Below are 19,562 nucleotides of genomic sequence, written 5' to 3' on the forward strand. Positions count from 1 at the left end.
CAATCTTGTCGATAGCTCTTTTAGAGAATCTTGTGTATATTGCATATTTTTAGTACATAGGTCAAGTAATCATTGAAATTAGTTAGTGAAAATACATCAACTATGTATAAACACCGCAATCAGAAAGTTATGTTAATTTAGACATGATCCTGTTATATAAATGGAATTGCCTTTGGTGAAGGATTACTAAATAGATAACGCTTGTCTGTTACAGAACAGAAATTGGCATTCGACAAGCACAACAGAAACTGACAAAATGTGAAAGATGCAGCAGTGTTCCTGGATGGCGTAAATAGAATGTTAATTTAAAGTGATAGTGTGGATAAATTATTTTCTGGACTAAATTCAAGTTCAATAAATCATATTTCGTATCGGATGTGTTAAATGCAGACATTTAAAAAGATAATACGAAAGTGTCAATAGATATACGTCTTTCATCTCCGAGATCGCGTGAAAGTTGAAACAAATGGCGTTTGAATTGCTAAATTTGAATCAATGTACTGTTTAATCCACCAAGTCAATGTCTTTGAGAGCTGAATTAACTACAACAATTAAACACAAATATTGTATTTATCTTATTTTAAACACCGTTTGAAAAATGTCTCACTTCGATGACGCCACGTTACATACCGGAAGGAGACTTGTATGCAGTATGCCCGTCAATGTTGTCACCGGAAGAGACTTTGTATTTTGCTCATATAACTGGTGATAGTTTGGCGTTAATACTCTTTGGCGGATGGTTTTTTTTATGATTTTGTTGTATCTCGTCGTACTACATAAGGCCCATTTGACGGTAACGTTATCGCAGTACGTTTTATCAGCGTAGTGGCTTGTAAACATATTAGATGTGCGTTTCCGCCTTATTTAGTGGATCAATGTATGGTAGTTTTATAAAAATCACATTGTTAGCAAAGCTTGCGCTGCCTGGTAAAAATACAGCTACCAAAAGAGGCTAGGTTACGGTAGTAGCCGTGAAGGACACGTCTTTAATGCTGATTCGGATATATATTCAATCAGGATGAATAGAAGGCATGAAGGTTATGATGGGGAACAAAGTGGACCTTCTCAGGATACCTCTGGTCCAGAGATGCAAAGGTAAGACTACCTATAATTGTAATTATAATACTGTTCATATAATATTACACATTTATATATATCCCTTCAGTCCTCTGGAAGGTGGCTGTGCATGTCAACCAGATGTTGACGCCTGTCCTTCCCCTGAGGCCAGTGGCTTGTTGTCATTGCCATGGGAGATGGTAACCCATATTGCCTCACACCTTCCTGCTCTCTGTGTCATCTCTGTGCTGCCAAATGTGAGTGGTAAAGGCTTTTGACTCATTGGTAATGCAGCCAAAACATTAGTGTATAAAAGCACCATGCTTTAATAGTGTCGTCTCCTTTCAGGTCTGTTCAGCTTTGCGGAATGTCTGCAAGGACAGCACTGCCTGGCAGCTTCGGGCGCACAGACTCGTTGGCTCAAAAGCTAGCTTTCCTGTGGGTCCGAGGGAAGACTTTGACTGGCCCAATGCTTGCTTGGAGATGGAGCAACTGATTACCTGCTGGACCGGCATGTCACAGCATGTTGATGAGGAAGACCAGGAGCAGCGACGAAGGACAGAGGGACGAGGAGAGATGGAGCCAGAGAGAGATGCATATGGTGCTGGTGAACGATTGGTTGGTGAGCTTGTCGGAGAACCGGAGCAGATTTTGGGAGATAATCCAGAAGAAGATGGATTATTTGAGGAGCAGAATGGCGCGCTTGATCACCAGGATAATGGAAGGCATGTCGAAATAGAGCAGCATCAACCACCAAAATGTCAGAGCCCAACCCGAGCACTTGAGCGCATCACCCTGAATTCAGGCCACATTGCTCAGGTCAACTCAGTCCTCCTGGTGGGTGGCGATGGAACTCTCTGTGCTACCGGCTCCAGAGATCGGAACGTTAATATTTGGAAACTGCAGGCAGACGCGAGCAGCATGCTTCTGCACACGCTGCTAGGCTGCCACAACTTCAGCACCCACCAGGGATGGGTGTGGTGTCTGGCATCCCAGGGACCCCTGCTGGCCTCGGGAGGCTTAGACAGTACGGTGAGACTGTGGGACCTGCAGGCCTGCGGGGCAGAGAAGGGACTGATCAACGCTGGAGGCGCTGTGCTCTGCTTGACCTGTCTGCCAGATGTTCTGCTGGCTGGAACATTTGACGAAAGGATCAGCATGTACGACCCAAGAGGTGAGACGCTTTACATACACTTACTGGCCTTTCCTTTAAGACATACAGGAGCAATTTCATCAGAGCTATATCAATACAAAATTGCTAAATTGTGGTTGTAATTTGCTGTGTAGAACTGCACTGCATCATAACGAGAGCTGTTATGCATCCATTTTCGGGGGCTCAAAGTATTTGGACAAATTGACCATAATTTTTAAGTGCAGTTTTACACCAGTGCAAACTACAACAATAAGCTCATAAGCAAATAAGTCAGTACTGTAACAGAGCCAATCAAAACTGATGAAATACCAGCCATTGAATCTTTATTTTCAATCACTACCACCACCTAAAAGACTAGTCTGCATGCTGTTAGTATTCCTGATTATTCTTGTTACCTCCACCAAGCACACATTTTCCATGTTAAAAGGTTATATTTTGATTGCTGAGTTAATTATTCAAAAACGAATTTCCACATTTAAATTTTGGTATAAATCTGATCGTTGTCCCTCGCCACATCGTACTTTGAATTTCGCAGCGTCACTCTTATCACGGTTTTTCAAAATATATTAATTAATAAATCATTGCTGTTTTGTGGTTGAATACAGCCTATTCTTAAAAAAATCTGCGTGTTTAAGCAAATTTTATGTATTTTTTGGCTAAATTTAGGCATTTTCGAGCATAAAAATGACTAAATGAACTAAAATACAAATATGATATGGTCACGAGGTGTCAGTAATGTTACATTACCCAAAGCAAGAAGTCCTGGAAGTAAAAAGGAACGCTTCCAAGGCTAACATGAGTCTATATTATGGCTTATTTTCTATTATTATGTCTACTATATTGGGTAGTACGAGTGTAAATGTTGATTATAGGGGTGTTATTTCATGCCTAGAGGGCTTTAATAGTATTAAAATTTGTATTTAGAAGCTCGTAAGTAGGTTTTCTATGCTCTAACTACGAAAATACACATTTTGTGAAGGAGTCCTACTTCACGGAAATTCACTGATCATGGTCGGGTCTGGAACCAATTAACAGTGATAAATGAGGGATGACTGTATTAAATATTTTATATTTTTGCTGCTAGTCCACATGCACTAAATACAGTAGGTGGGGCTGTGGTGAAAAAAGTCTGGTGTGTGTGGTACTTTAATTTGCATTACTGACACCTTAGCCACTGGAGGGTAACATTATTGCCATTTTTAATGTTTTGGATAATTTTTCCTTGGTGCAGGTTTGTGTTCTACAAGTGCCATTGTAGTTTTTCTTCATAAAGGCCGATGCAGCTCTTGAATATGAATATCTGAATATCTTCCATTCTGTACTTGCATCTGTAATTTCCACTTATTTATTTGTTTTGCACATAGCTGCTTTTTCTTGCTTGAAAAGCCTCCGTCTCCATACCAGCGCAGTCATGTGTCTGGCAGCTGACGACAAATACATGATCTCTGCGAGTAAAGACTGCACCGTGGCAGTTTACGACCGCCGGGCCAACAAAGTCCTAAATAAAGTTCGGGTAGGTGCAAATCACACATTAGTGTTGGATATACAGTAGTTACATATAGGCCTCTCTTAGCACACATGTTAGAGTGACCAGATAGATTCCTGTGCCAGATGACCGCCAATAGACTTCTCTGCCTTCCAGCTGAGCTCTTACCTGCGTTCCATGAGCTACGGTGACAATGAGGTGTGGGGAGGAGACCACAAAGGCTTGCTCCACTCCTTCTCCATGCAGGAGGGCATCTTAAAATCCATGGCACACTTTGATGTGGGGCACACAGCTATGGTGACCGGCATTCATAAATCACCTGGAAGTCTCTACACATGTTCCTCTGATTGTACCGTCAAGGCATGAAATCTTATTTCTTTACTTATGTCTTTCTCACCTTTTGATATATTCAAATATTATATTTATATATATTCATTATATTTGATATATTCAATTTAAGCTCTCCCTTCCCTCAGGTGCACATCCCTTGTGGGCCTCCAAAGACATTATGCACACTGCGTCACCAAGCTGGAGCCTCAGGGGTGAGTTAACACTGCAAAGCCTTAGTGATTTTATGACTTATTTGCTTCTATTATGCAAAGAGATGACATTAACTCATTCAATACCAAAGACGTATTTATGCGTTTTTATAAACCCAAATGCCCGATCACAAACATGTATTTATACGTCCTTTACATTATTTTGAGCGAGAGGCAAAAAGAGGTGATGACGTTACTGCTCATTAAAAGATGTCACTTTTAGAGCATTTTTAAGCAATCAAAACGGCCACAAGGTGGCACAAGTGCATTCCGCATTGATCTTTTGCATGTAAAAACACACTCGACAGCAAGGAGTTGGAAGACCTTTGAGGAGTGTAGCGTGCAGAAGATCACGCGTTGTAGGGAAATTTTAACGCATGCACACACAGTTTAGTTCCAAATGTGAAAATTGTAAATAGTTCATGGTGTTATATGTGTAGATAAATTGTTATTTTTATGTAAAACAACGCTTTTTTGTGTTGTTTATGTTGTTGTTGTTTACAGATTTGAGCTGTCACAAAAGCAAAAAAATTGTGTCAAAGTGAAAGTTTTGCTTGAAATGTACCTTTTCACAAAAAGCTGCCTTTTCTTGTTGGGAAGTGATATTTTCCTGAAACTTACATATGTTCTACTGCTGATTTACTAAAGAACACAAAAAGGCACAAACAAACTTTTTTTTTTTCTGATGAAAGACAAGACTCTAATCTTTCTTTTGCTAGGTTCCATGTTTATGTAGCCAGAGAACACAATATTCTGTGTGCCTTGAAATATCAGCCAAAATCGTCTAAAATGGCCGGTACTGAAGGAGTTGTCTTTTGAAAAATGGCTGGGATTTCATGAAGTACAGTAGTAACTGATGTTGCGGGCGCATGTGCTGCTTTGTGAACAAATAGAATGTAAACTCTGACTTTCTTTCAATGTATTTCTATTGTGCAAGTTCACGTTTATCATTAATAACTGTCAGGAGTGTGGAACGTACGTGAGCGAATTAGGCTCTGGCTTGGTGCCTTATTTTGAGTCGTTGTATGTATTTTTATGATGTACTGTATAGTGGCAGTTGTCCTTTATTGTCGGGAGGAGTGATCATATGAATTGCATGAAATGAACATTGCTCTTGCTCGTGCATGAGCAAATGTACCGTAGTTTCTGACTTGACACTATTTTGAGTCTACGCCTATGCACTCCCTGACCACGAGCGAATGGTGAAAAAATGTTAACACAAATCAACAGGGGGTCATCAAACCAAACACCTCCTTCACATGGGAGAACACACAATGTAACTGCACCACACGGACTATGCGGTAGGAATGAGTGATATGAACAATATATAATATAACCTATATAAATTTGGCCTACGATAGAGATTTTTATCCTATCGCCCTATCGTATGATGATGATGCAACCTAGCCGTATGCTGCAAAATTTCGAGTGCCAAGCTGCAACGTCACTGTAATGTAGCGCTGTAGCTGGCGCAACAGAAGCATGTGCGCAGTCCCTCCTATAAGTTACAAATCTTCTCCTCCAAGGCAAATAAACTACATTTTATAGTATCATTATCCCTGGATGATGATGAATCGCTCAGATAAGACAAAGTAGCCATGGTAACCACTGAGCGAGCTTGAATGTAAGTACCATGTACATGGTGTATAGTCCATAAGTACTTAGTACACTTTAACAGAAGTAACTGGGTAACTTTCCATTGGTTAAGTCTGCATGTGGGCTGTTATTTTTGGCTACATTGTGATTGGGGTAGACATTTGGGTTAAGTTCCTGTGGGGGGGTTTTGTGATAAAGGGACAGTTCGGATGTTTTCACATGAAGTTGTCTGACATCCCCATCAGCAGTGTAGTGGATCAACAGTGACTTTTCCCCCACTTTGTCCCGTGAGCCGAGTTCTTGTCGGTTTTCGTTGTGGAGGAAAGTAGTTTCAGCTAGTTGCTGGGTTCTCTCAAGTTAGGTGTTTTGCTTCTCAAAACATGCGTTCAAAAGGGTAATACATTTGCATCAGAAAATTTTTGCCCACAAAGTCATAACTAGCCGGAACTACTTTACTCCACAACGAAAACCGACCAGAACGGAAAAGTCACCATTGATGCACCACACTGCTGATGGGGATGTCATACAACTTCATGTGAAAAAATCCAAACTTTCCCTTTTAAGGGTGTAAATATCAAGCTGATTCCCTACATATAAAGAGCACCTCCCAAAGGCAAAGTTGGTTTTGCCTTTGACAACTTCCTGTGCAACTCAAGCTTTGCGAATGTAGGGCAAATGAGAGGGGTTTTCTACCAAATAATGTTTTGTGTGGCTGAGAATGCTGAATTGCAAATATCCTGTGTATTTCTATTATGCAGGGTGGTGGTTATCATTAATTAATTGGTGGGAGGAGTGATCACATTAGCTATGCAAATTGCTTGTGCGTGAGCAAGTACTGTTGGCCTTGACTTTTTGGATTATTTAGAGTCTTTCTATTCTATTTAAAGTCGCACTTTGCATTAATTAACAAGAGGAGCGATCGCATTAGACGTACTGTAGGTTCTGACTTATTATTTTACGTCTTTGTATGTACACTGTTTGTATTAGGTAAAGGGGCTGTTATCATGAACAACTGACAAGAGGAGCCATCACGTTAATCATACTGCTCATCTACAGTACATCGTGCTTGTGCATGAACAATCACTCCCATCACTGGCCCAGCTCTTCCAAACATGATCAAAGCACTCATACTAGTCAAACAACCGGACTTAAGTGTCAAGTGTGTTTAAGCAAGTGCAATATGATGATATTTTTCCTGTGTTTTCCCACCCTCCTTCCGCCATTTTGCCAGCTGAGTGTGGAGGCCGGAATCCTTGCTGTTGCCTCCGGGGATATGGGTGTGGAAATTTGGAGGCCCAGGGAGACATGAAATCGGAAGTGGGCGAACCTCAATGCCTTCCACTACCACAACTGATTGTTCATTTATGAAAGCAACTTATGTTCAACATTTTATTTAAAATAAACCCATAAGAGGTCAGTCTGGAATTGAAGAGATTACAGTATAGTGGCATTTACGATAGATATGTGAGCAATGACTCACAGGACACAATATGAAGTACACCCACTCAAGATCTCAATCAACCGTTCTGCCTTTATAATGCTACTTTGATAATGATAGAATAGAATTGTGATGCACTTGTGTTCAGTATCATGCACAATCTAATAAAAGCCATGAGAAGAATTGACTATTCTGCACTTTGAAAGATGTTCATTTTGTTGTGGCATTTGTTAGCAACACCGCTGCGACTTAAGGTAACCAAAATATTACAAACACCTCATCTTATGTGCACGCTATTGAATTAATTCACAGCTCTTCTGCTGTTCTTTTATAGCACTGTGCAGGTAAATTAAAACAGTCATGCTTTTTTACATGTTCACATTGACTGAAAGCATGACAGTTATGGCAATTTTTCCATCAATAAACATTCTCCAGAGAAACATAGTTGTCTTTTGTCTATTTATTAGGAGTAAGACACAGGTCTTACAACAGTGTTTCTCAAATAGTGGGGCGTGGTCAACTGTCGGGGAATTGTGAGAGGCAGGGAGGACTTTCAGTATTAGTGTAGACCTGCCAACATGTATGAATTTGTCATACTCAGCATGCAGTTCTGGAATATGCTTGGATGCTTCACTTCTATTTTGCTGCATTTTGCTGGTTTCAGTTTCGAATTCAGTCTAGATAAATAAATATCATTTTGTCAATAGTATTTCCAATCGGGTGCAGGGGGGCGAAAACATTTCTGTCCCCCAATGGGGGCATAATGAGAACCACTGTCTGAGAGGGAGAAACATTCTGCTGTCTGTGTGAGGAACAAAGAAACATACAGGCATATATAATCAGGATCAGAAAGTACATACAGTACGTACAGTAGTACAATACGTATCTATGGGGGAGTAGACACCTGCTCTGGAGAGGAGCAACCTGCAAGTTAGCTAAATGGAACAGGTCTAGCTAGGTTTGATTACAAAATGGCACAATAGCGGGAGGAGAAAAGTTCACAAAAGTTGCAACAAAACAGCAGAAGTTCATACAGCGGAAATATTTATTTTGCCACGACACACTTTCACATGAAAGATGTATGTGGCATATTGTCTCAACTTGTAAAGCTGTTCATTGTCTACCAAATTAATGAAATGACAACAAAATTAGTCCTAAGTGTTCACAGTGCATTCAGATGAAATTGACCGTGCAGCACAAGCACATTACAATTGTTGCACTTACGACACACTTAAGACGCAGATAGACATCAACAAAGCAGGAGAATGAAGTAATTTGTTGTCTCAAAGCAGCACACAGGACCTCTTATCTTTGAATGGGTTGGAGGAGGCTGCAATTCCGGTGAGCAGAGGGTCACTACGCCTGTGGTCCTGGCAGTACTGGACCAGCTCTACTGCTGTGAGAGAGATCTGGGGCACAGGTCAAGAAACTTTTACAAGTATGTAACATTTTTAAAGTGTCAGTTTTTTTTTCTTCATCAATGTCAATCACAGTCATACCATTACTCTTAAAAAGTATGATGGAATCTTGCAACATACCTTAATTCTCTCCGTGCTTGCCTCCACCCGAAGTTGCTCCACAAGTTTTTGCACCTGAGCGAGGCTATTACAGCCACTCATTTTTAAAAATCCAAAATATTTTATATTCTTTTAGAGTAAAAAAAAAAAACAAAAGAGAGCGAGCACGGTAATTGTAAACAGGTTCCGTTTGATCGTACTTTAAAAAGCTTGCAGTTTTAACCAGAACTCCAGTTTTATTCACTGCTCTGGTGTGGTGGGATTGAGAGCCCCTTTGAATGCTGCTTTAAAAGGTCATTCTGTAAAGGTCACAAAGATCACGCCCATCATGAAAAAAATGATTCAATGTTCTGCTTCTAATACAATGGTTTACTCATTAAATATCCTGTATATACATCGCTGCTCATTTTGGTTCAAAGAAGGTTTTTTTTCTTGCCTATTTCTGAATTTATGAACATGTAAAAATGAGTACTAATATTTACATGGCCATGAATCTAGGAAGAGGCAGCATTAGGTAGAATCTCAAGACAGATTTATTAATTTATATGTTTTTCTTAATTACATTTTATATTGACTTGGACAATTTGTAAATTAATGTTTGTGAGTTATTTTTATTTTGTATATAAATATTTTGATGGAGGAGAAGAATACAGAAAAAAACAATGAAAGATTCAGCTTTTACACTTTTATTTAAGTAAAATAAAATTTCAACATGTATTAGAAAATATATCAGAATTACTTTATTGTGTCTAATTTCCGGTTAAATGTGGTTTGCTGTTTTGGTTTCAAATATTGGGGGTAATACACTAATACGCCGCTGCATATGTCCATGGCGGCAGTGAGCCAATTTGAACACACGTCGAAGAAGAGCTATAAGGTACTGTATGTTGTTTGTTCTTTCCCACTTACCGTAGTGTAACACAATTCCTGTCACCTACATGCGGTGTTTACAGGAATAGTCAAGTATTCTTTGTTATGTGGTGACAGCTATAATCGTCCTCGATACTTTGTTTCCAGTCGTCTCTTTAAGGTATGTGAGTATTTTATCCGTAGTCGTGTTGTTTTCGTATCATTATTGCATTTGACTGCAGCCAGCAATAACTGTTAGCATGACTATAATCCGGAAGTGTGATATTCCACTACTGACGCAGTTGAAGTAACACGCTATGTAATTATATCAGTGTTTAAAGTGTGGGTGGGTTAAACTTCACAAATAAATGAAATACATGTAGCTACGTTAACATTCCGAGAATGTCTGGTTATATTAGTCGAATATAATCAACATCTGTAGCTAGCCCACTTCCAGCTGTCGGTTTTAGGTGAAAAAATGGCAGAACACGCCCCCTCTGTTGCCCTCGAGGCTGTACTTAAAACCACCAGCGACCTACCTGAGGACTTGCCGAGAATTAGAGGCTACGACTTCAACCAGGGACTCGATCTCCAGGCTGTGTTGAAGTCCTACCTCACCACAGGCTTCCAGGCCAGCAGCCTTGGTTTGGCCATCCAGGAAATCAACCGCATGGTGAGGTTGCTGGCGATGCTCTTCAAGCTCTTGTAAGTAGGCAATGATGTGCCAATGTTGTTACCTGTCGAACGATTTCCAGATCGAGAAACGCCTCGAGCCAATTCCAGCAGAAGAAAATGAATGTAAAGCATCAGGTGATGCGCCTCGCCGACCAGGCTGCACAATATTCCTGGGATACACTTCAAACCTGATCAGTTCTGGGGTCAGGGAGAGCATCCGATACCTGGTAGAGCACAAAATGGTAAGTCCACCAATGCTATTGCAATTTCCTCCTTGGCATTTTGTATATTGCGTACAGCATATTTGATGAGGTTGTTGGCCGTTTGGATAGGTGGACGTGATTGTGACCACAGCAGGTGGCATCGAGGAGGACTTGATCAAGTGTCTGGCTCACACCTACCTCGGAGACTTCAGCCTCCCTGGCAAGGAGCTTCGCTTGAGAGGAATCAACAGGTGGGTAAATGAGGGTTCGGTGATACTAGTGTTTTCAAGTTTCACTTGTTTACCTTCATTTACGAAGAGCCCACAAGTTATCAGTACGGTTTAGATCTGGTGAGGAAGAGGGGCCATGTCATTATTCTTTAATGACTTAAAAATAATCATCTTTCTGTGATCAAACATCAATATTTTAGCAATTTCAAGAATATTGCATCCGTCTGAAAAACAACAAGACATAAACACAACTAAGTAAGGTTGACTAAGTTTCAATAATGCAGCTCTGTGTACCGGTGCAATAACCATGCAATAAAGAAGTGCAATAATCGTGCAGTAAACCTGTGGTTGATCAACATGTACATAGCTGTAAATAGTGTATATACAGTAACTTCTTGATTTGTGTTACCCTTATTTTGTTGTTTCTATGCTCTTGTGTGCTTTTGTACTCTGCTTTTGCTGCTATAAACCTGGAATTTCTCCTTGTGGGACTAATAAAGGCTTATGTTATCTTATCTTATCTTGAAGTGATGGCATGGTCTAATATTATGCATCAAACTCTCTTCAACACTCTGTCTTCAAGGATTGGAAACCTACTGGTGCCCAATGATAACTACTGTAAATTTGAAGACTGGCTCATACCCATCTTGGACCAGATGTTGTTGGAGCAGAACACACAGGTGAGGATACCCATTTACCTAGTTACCTAATAATCTCTTTTACTACTACTTACTATAACTTGTTTGTTGTGTTTGAAATTAATAGGGCTCACGTTGGACACCTTCTAAAATGATCCACCGGCTTGGCAAGGAGATCAATAATACTGACTCAGTTTATTACTGGGCGTACAAGGTGAGTCTCTTGCATTTTTGAAGACTATTGAAAATGCTCCATTTGACGCATGTATTCAATTAACCGTGTCAACTATAGTTGTCGGCTGCACGGTGGATGAGTGGTTAGCATGTTGGCCTCACAGTTAGGAGGTCGGGAAGACCTGGGTTTGTATCTCCGTTGGGCATCTCTGTGTGGAGTTTGCATGTTCTCCCCGTGCGTGCGTGGGTTTTCTTCGGTTTCCTCCCACATTCCAAAAAACATGCATGTTAGGTTAATTGGCGACTCTAAATTGTCCATAGGTATGAATGTGAGCGGGAATAGTTGTTTGTCTATATGTGCCCTGCGATTGGCTGGCGACCAGTCCAGGGTGTATCTCGCCTCTTGCCCGAAGTCAGCTGGGATAGGCTCCAGCATACCCCCGCGACCCTTATTAGGATAAGCTGCATAGAAAATGAATGGATGGAACTATAGTCGCCAGGTGCGTGTTCTATAAAAGCAAATAACAGCCAGCGTTGAAAAACACTGACGTAGCTTTACCTACCTCTGCATGCACTTTAAAATGTTTATTTTGCTACACAACTGTTGGTGTGAAACTCATGCACGTTACACTTATCGTACTCTTGCCGCAACAGCGACCTCATCAGCGGTATTAATGCTGGCTCGGCAGTTTGCTTCTTCCTGCTGTAACAACATTGGCTGTGTTGCTGCAGTGTTGTGCCATATACTTCAAAGAGAGCTGTTTTCTTGTTGCGTTATTAAAGTAAAAAAAAAAAAAAATGGAGTTCTGTATACATTCGGCCCTCATTTATGGCGGGGAATTGGTTCCAGACCCGGCCGTGATAAGTGAATTCCCACTATTAATAAATGTAACATTTTTGTAGTTGGAGCATTAAACTGTTTCTGACCTTCTACATAGGGGTTTTACCATTATTAGCACTCCTAAAGACACCTTTTCACTCGTATTATTTGTTTGCACCACATTGCGCAACTGTTACACGCAGGCTATGGGATCTCTGAAGGGACACAAGAGACGTGCTCCGCTTTAAACATAGTATGCCACCGAGCTAGCTAGTTAGCCGCTACAATTTATTCATTCTATAATTAAGAAAGGGTTTGAAACTGAGTGGGGAAGAACAAAGAAGCAAAAAAAATACCATTTCCACACGGAATGGGAGAAGAACTTTTTTTCAGTCTACATTTATGGCTGACTGACTCCATAAGGTAATGTAGTACAAAGTCATGTCTCATCAATGTAATATTACTGACGTAGTGACCACTGTAGAATACTACATATGACTTGTCTTTAAATATTTTTGAATAATAATAGGCTATAGTCAACCACAAAACAGCGATAATTTATTAATACATTTTTGAAAAACTGCGATAGAGTGAGGGAGCGATGTTCGAACCGCGATGTAGTGTTGGACGACTGTAATGAGTTTTCACAATTCGTCAAAAACAGCCTCTGTCCAATTATCTTTCTCATTAAAGCCTCATCCTCATGTGAAACTGATTTTCTTTGTATTGTGCTGTTGTTTGAGTTTAGAATAACATCCCAGTCTTCAGCCCTGCGCTGACAGATGGCTCCCTGGGTGATATGATATACTTCCACTCCTATAAGAGCCCCGGCCTTGTGCTGGACATCGTGGAAGGTTAATGGCCACATGTACAGGTTATTGTGTTATTGGTGGATAATCTTCACTAAATGTGTGCCTTTTCTTTTCTAGATATACGCAGGTTGAACACCCAGGCGGTGCATGCCAACAAAACAGGAATGATCATCCTGGGCGGTGGGTTGGTCAAGCATCATATAGCCAATGCCAATCTCATGGTAACTACCCTTTTCTTCTGCTCGCTAACAGAAGTAGAGTGACAGCAATACCAAAACGTGCTTTAAAAAAGAGTTCATGTGCAATTGACACAGTATTATTCGAGACACTCCTCAGTGTTGTATTGATTTGAAATCCCATGCAACAAAGGCAATGTGAAATGGGTCACTGTTGGATATCTGTGTCATCTGTGGCCTGCTGCATCGACTTATTTCTCAGAACTCAGCAGGCTATGGCAATGTATTTCTTCTTCATGTGTGCATAAAAGCTTACACCCTGCTGCCTTTTGAACCTTTTGGTAAGGTGATGGTAGTGAGTATGCATCAATTTGTAGTTACAGATCACCTCCTGCTGCCACTAGATAACCCAACCTGCAAACGTGGACACAAAAGGCTTGTGAGGTCTTTAATTTTAATTAAGTCACCCAAATAGACCAAAATAGTAATCCTGACATAATTTTCGGTATCAGTGCAAAATGTTAAAAACATTACAAAATGTGTAAATCGCATATTTAAGGCTCAAACACATATGTACGGATTCTATGTTTTCCAGAGAAATGGTGCCGATTACAGTGTGTACGTCAACACAGGCCAGGAGTTTGACGGCTCCGACTCTGGTGCCCGACCCGACGAGGCCGTGTCCTGGGGCAAGATCAGAACAGATGCCAAACCTGTAAAGGTACTGCTGTTGATCCTCGCAAGACCAGTGTTGTGGCTCTTATTAAATATGCAGTTGTCCTTCGCTTCATCGTGCTGCCAACATTGCACCCTCACTCTGTCATAGTTAATGATTGCTGTTTCGTGGTGAATATGGCCTATTATATGTAAAAATATGCATATTTAAGCAAATTGTAAGTATTCTGGACCTAAATTAAGCATTTACAATCATAAAAATGGCTACATGAACAAAAATACAAATATAAGGCATTCAGAAGACGTGATATTTAGTGTAATATCTGTGACTGGTGTGTGTCTTTAAGAGGTGGGACCTGGGATGTGACGTGTGTAACGTCAGCTGGCCAGAAATGACAGTTGTGTGTAACTGATTGTTAGCAGCAGCATCTTTGGTTAGCAGTGTGGAGTGAGCAGATACTAGCGTGAGTTGTGGCCAACAGCAGCTCCTTTGTGACTGTTCACTGCATACTGTATGTGTTCTCTGCTCATTAGAAAGCGATTGAAGTGCATCATGAGTCGCTCCTTAACCAAAACCAATATTCTACACTGGGCAATAGGTCTCAGTATAGCTACACTAGCTATAGCTACACATGAGACAATAGCCACCGCAGGAAGTTTGCTGTCAATGCTAACGTGTGAGTCTATTTTATGTCTTAGACGTCATATTTTCTATTATTACGTCTACTAGGTTAAAAGTGACTGTAGGGGTGTTAGTTCATGCCTTGAGGGCTCTAACAATGCTAAAAGTTGTATTTAGAAGGCTGTAAACCGGTTTTGTATCCTCCTATGAAAGTATTCCATTTATGTGGAACAAATCCTACTTCTTGGAAATTCAGCGATTGCAGTCGGGTCTGGAACCTATTAACCGCGATAAATTAGGGATTACAGTACTCCAAATTCTGCCTTGCCATTTATTCACTAATGCCTCAAGCCAGAGGTTTGCAAAGTGTGGTACAGTGAGCCTTCCATCAGATAATATACAGCACTCCCAATGGGAATTTATCACAGATATTGACCGTGCTAAATAGATTTTTGCAAAGTAGGATTCCTTATTTATGAATCAAATATTTTGTAATTAGAGCATAGAAAAGCTGTTTACAACATTTTAAGTAGTTTTAACGTTATTAGAGTCCTCTAAACATGAAATAACACCCCTATGGTAGATAGATAGATAGATAGATAGATAGATACATTATTAATCTCCAAGAGAAATTCATACACTGTGTGCACAATTATTAGGCAAGTCAGTATTTTGACCATATTCTCATTTTTATGCATATTTTCCAACCCCAAGCTGAATAAACTTGAATGCCTATTGGGTTTAAGCATACCAGGTGATGTGCATGTGTGTATGCATGTGTGTACTGAAGGAGGGTATGGCCTTAGGAGATGAACACCCTTTATTAGGTGTGCACAATTATTAGGCAGCTTCTTTGCCTCTGGAAAAATGGGCCAGGAAAGAGATTTAACAGGCTCTGAAGTCAAGAACTGTAAATTGCCAAGATATTAGGACGTGACCACAGAACCATTAAATGTTTTGTTGCAAGTGCACAAAAGGGTCGCAACAAATTTGTCAAGAGAAAACATGCAAATTAACTGCCAAATATTTAAGAAAAGAAATATTTGTGAAGCCCCCAGGAACCCATTATCCTCCAGTGCTGTCATATTCCAGAATTGTAATCAACCTTGAGTGTCCAGAAGCACGGTACATGGTGTTCAGTGATCAGAGACATGGCCAAGGTAAGAAAGGCTGAAACCCGACCACCACTGAACAAGACACACAAGTTGAAAGGCTATGATTTGGCCAAAAAATGTTAAAAGTTTTATGGACTGGTGAGATGAGTGTGACTCTTGATGAACCAGAGGGATAGGCTCAGAGGGATGGGCTCATCAGCAATGGACAGAGAGCTCCACTCCAACTCAGACGCCAGCAAGGTGGAGGTGAAGTACTGGTAAGGGCTGGAATTATTAAAATATGAGCTTGTTGGGCCTTTTCAGGTTGAAGAAGGACTCAAATGCAACTCCCAAACCTGCCATTTTTTTCACACAGTGGTACAGGAAAAAGTGTGCGTCTTTCAAGAAGACCATTATTTTTATGCAGGACAATGCTCCAATCTAATGCATCCTAGTACTCCACTGTGTGGCTATGTAGTATAGGTCTTAAAAAATAATAACATGACCTCTTTGCTCACCTGACACCCCATTGAGTACTTGTGGGCCCTTAAACGTGAGATTTACAGTGAAGAAAGAAGGTACACCTCTCTGAAAAGTGTCTGGGAGGCTTTGGTAGCTGCTGCACAAAAAGGTGTTGGTCAAATGATCAAGAAACTGACAGACTCCATGGATGGAAGGCTTTTCCGTGTTATTGAAAAGAAGGGTGGCTATATTGGTCACTGATTTATTTTTGGAAATGTCAGAAATATTTATTTGTAAAGTTTGTGTTTATCATTCTGACTTTAAAAAAAGAAAATAAAGTAATGAGATTGGAATATTTTTGTTTTTCTTTAAGTTCCCCAATAATTCTCCACGCTAATATTTGTCTAAAAATTGTGCACACAGAGATATTCTCAACAAAAGCCAAAACCTCACTTTCACTTCCTCAAATATTCAAGTTTGAGGTTTATTAACATTTTGGATTGACCAAGAGCAGTTATTGTTAAATAATAAAACTAATAATGAATAATGCAAATAGCCTAATAATTGTGGACACAGTTTGAGACATGTGACATTTTTCTGCCAATGTGTTCAAACCAATTGTGCAGAACAAACTGAATAGCGTTAAGAGTGCTGGCATCAGTGTGTAAGGCAGGGGTGTCAAACTCGTGCCATGGAGGGCTGAGACACCTCGGCCCTCCATGGCCCAACTTTGACACATGTGGTGTAAGGTATTCATGTGGCCTGAAGGGGGCGTCAAAGGTACAAAAAAACTGTGGATGATTGGAATAACTATCATTGCATTCTCATAATGACATATCATGAAAACATCATTTATGTTATGAAAGTGGCAATTTGTATTATTATTTGTATTTTGTATTTTCCAGGTGTACGCTGATGCCTCTTTAGTGTTCCCCCTGATTGTGGCCGAGACGTTCGCTCTCCACGCTGACAAACTGACCGCAGGAAGGAAAATGGAGTGAATGGACAGAAGTAAACAGGAGCTCAGGACGTTTGTCTTATTAAAGACACCAGTCAAACACTTTCCCCCTGCTTTACGCCAGGTAAACTTTTCCAAGCACCGCAGCATTCCTGTGGGAATAACTCTGCCATGTAGAAACGAGACCACATGATGTCTCTTTGCTTGACACGGACAATATTTACTTGTTAGGACAAGTAGTTTTACTCTTATTCAGAGGGCTGAAATAACATAGTCGCATGCTGTGGCATGCACCAAATGCACCCTTATCTAAACCGCAAAATCATGATGGCAGATTGTCGTATTTTTTTAATTTATGGCTGAAAGGAAAATTGACTATTTTCAGAAGACACCATGAGTCATGCAATGCTTTATTTGACAGTGTTTTGAATAGTATTGCATGCATCCCTCGTATCTCAAAAATATGTAGATTGTTATACTGTATACTTACTCTGACCTTTTCATAGTCGTTTATTTGTTGTTGATTTGTTTGGTGGGGTAATAAACTATTTAACCTTTTATGATTAAACTATTTAGATGGATGGGCCCGGGCCTAAGGGAAAAAAAAACATTTAATTTAGGCCATGTCCACATGAATGCAGGTATTTTAAAAACGTTTTGGCCTCTCGTCCACACGCAAATGAAGGTTTTTGTCTTTAAAAAAAAAAAGCGAGAGCTTTTGGAAATTGGAGATTTTCAATCAAGCCATTGCCAGTATCATCTCATGGTATCAATCAAGTCTGGCTTCAGTGTGCGTGTATGTGTGTGGGATGGGTAAATAGTACGGGTGTCACAAGACACTCAGTTCTTGAGATGAGACGATTCACAAGATTGGCACTACAAGATGAAATTTTAACATTACTTTTAAGATAAGTGCAATGAAAAATTATATGACAATATATTGCAGTCTATTAATTTAGTTTCTACTACGTTACCTTGCATTGCTCCTCATGAGGCTACGCTCTTCTGCACTCTGTGTATAGTAGCGGCCCCACCTCCACCTCCACGGTGGCCTAGTGGTTAGCATGTTGGCCACACAGTCGGGAGATCGGCAAGATCTGGGCTCGAATCTCTGTTGGGCATCTCTGTGTGGAGTTTGCATGTTCTCCCCGTGCGTGTGTGGGTTTTCTCTGGGTACTCCGGTTTCCTCCCACATTCCAAAAACATGCACGTTAGGTTAATTGCCGACTCTAAATGGTCCATAGGTATGAATGTGAGTGTGAATCGTTGTTTGTCTATATGTGCCCTGCGATTGGCTGGCGACCAGTCAAGGGTGTACCCTGCCTCTCGCCCGAAGTCAGCTGGCGTAGGCTCCAGCATACCCGTGACCCTAGTGAGGGTAAGCGGCATAGAAAATGGATGGATGGATGGATCGTTCCAGGCCTAGTGCCCACGAGTTTTGTTTTTTTTTTTTTTTGTGAACAAGAAATCTTGTCACGTTTTAATCTCATGAGATCTTGTGACACCCCTAGTAAACAGAGTTTTTTGGTTTCTGTTATAAGAAATGTGTGGCATTTTCTATGTTTTTAACTCTTATTTAACAACAGAACACTATGTTATGGAGCCTGTGAATATTCTCAATTCATCCAGGTCATTGTATTGTCATGGTATTCTATCTGTCACAACTGGACTGTTCAGGTTGTCTTAGAAGACGTTTTGCCTTTCATCCGAGCAGGCTTCATCAGTTCACACTCAAAAGACTAAAAGGGACACACACCAGTCAGACTAGATAGGACAGCTCTAGTCTAATTCAAGCTCAAAGACGTTCGGTATGGTTGGGACCTGCCTCCTCCTTTAGAGGATAAATAGATTGGGTCTTGCACCATGCTCTCAGACTAGAGCTGTCCTATCTAGTCTGACTAGTGTGTGTCCCACCTAGTCTTTGAGCATGAACTTATGAAGCTTGCTCGGATGAGAGGCAGAACGGAATGTCTTCCAAGACACTCTGAACAGTCTGTTGTCATCGATTGATTGAATCGATTGACATTCATGATGGTTCCTGTGCTTTTGGTAACATGTATTTTAAAGGTAATGTACATGTTATTATATATATATCTCACAAACTAATATCTAATATTGCACCATATTGATGAAAAGAAGTGTTATACTGTAATGCGTGGCCAAGTTGGCTGTGGTTGAGTTTTCAGGCTTCTTATTGGCCAAAATGCATGTTTGCGCAGACATTTTTTTTTTAAACCTCACTCATGTGGATGGAGATAGTTTTGAGAGGAGTGCGTTTTTGAAAATATCTGTTTGTGCGGACATAGCCTTAGATGTGGCTTTGGAGTTCACGACAGTGAATAGTACATGAGCCCTTATGACAAAATGAAGGCACATGCAGGAGGTTTGT

At 40.5% G+C, this 19,562-nt stretch overlaps 3 protein-coding genes across 5 annotated transcripts; 2 read left to right on the top strand and 1 right to left on the bottom strand.

Moving 5' to 3' along the window:
* Nucleotides 1–456: 456 nt before the first annotated feature.
* fbxw9 (F-box and WD repeat domain containing 9) lies at nt 457–7,718 on the top strand. The gene is made up of 7 exons (XM_054760800.1): nt 457–1,095; nt 1,166–1,313; nt 1,405–2,230; nt 3,574–3,722; nt 3,852–4,055; nt 4,172–4,237; nt 7,062–7,718. Exons 1-7 carry the CDS (start codon nt 1,019–1,021, stop codon nt 7,137–7,139), a joined length of 1,548 nt encoding a protein of 515 aa, XP_054616775.1. The 5' UTR covers nt 457–1,018; the 3' UTR covers nt 7,140–7,718.
* A 53-nt stretch (nt 7,719–7,771) lies between these two features.
* LOC129171790 (guanine nucleotide-binding protein G(I)/G(S)/G(O) subunit gamma-7-like) lies at nt 7,772–9,030 on the bottom strand. The gene is made up of 2 exons (XM_054760806.1): nt 8,807–9,030; nt 7,772–8,677 (listed from the first exon to the last, which is right to left on the bottom strand). The coding sequence occupies exons 1-2, from the start codon at nt 8,885–8,887 to the stop codon at nt 8,552–8,554; spliced, it is 207 nt and encodes a 68-aa protein (XP_054616781.1). The 5' UTR covers nt 8,888–9,030; the 3' UTR covers nt 7,772–8,551.
* Nucleotides 9,031–9,661: 631 nt separating this feature from the next.
* On the top strand, nt 9,662–18,922 carry dhps (deoxyhypusine synthase). Of its 3 annotated transcripts, none has more exons than XM_054760802.1 (10): nt 9,662–9,815; nt 10,105–10,307; nt 10,390–10,551; nt 10,642–10,763; nt 11,326–11,422; nt 11,508–11,594; nt 13,123–13,228; nt 13,304–13,407; nt 13,958–14,083; nt 17,121–18,921. In XM_054760802.1, exons 2-10 carry the CDS (start codon nt 10,113–10,115, stop codon nt 17,214–17,216), a joined length of 1,095 nt encoding a protein of 364 aa, XP_054616777.1. In that variant the 5' UTR covers nt 9,662–9,815; nt 10,105–10,112; the 3' UTR covers nt 17,217–18,921. The 3 variants fall into 3 exon arrangements, with proteins under 3 accessions (XP_054616777.1, XP_054616780.1, XP_054616779.1); XM_054760805.1 differs by lacking the exon at nt 17,121–18,921 and adding an exon at nt 13,740–13,806 and having other exon boundaries at nt 13,958–14,082; XM_054760804.1 differs by having other exon boundaries at nt 9,691–9,815; nt 10,077–10,307; nt 17,121–18,922.
* The last annotated feature ends 640 nt before the right edge of the window (nt 18,923–19,562 follow it).

Source organism: Dunckerocampus dactyliophorus, chromosome 18 (assembly GCF_027744805.1).
Source record: "Dunckerocampus dactyliophorus isolate RoL2022-P2 chromosome 18, RoL_Ddac_1.1, whole genome shotgun sequence".
Lineage (NCBI taxonomy): Eukaryota > Metazoa > Chordata > Actinopteri > Syngnathiformes > Syngnathidae > Dunckerocampus > Dunckerocampus dactyliophorus.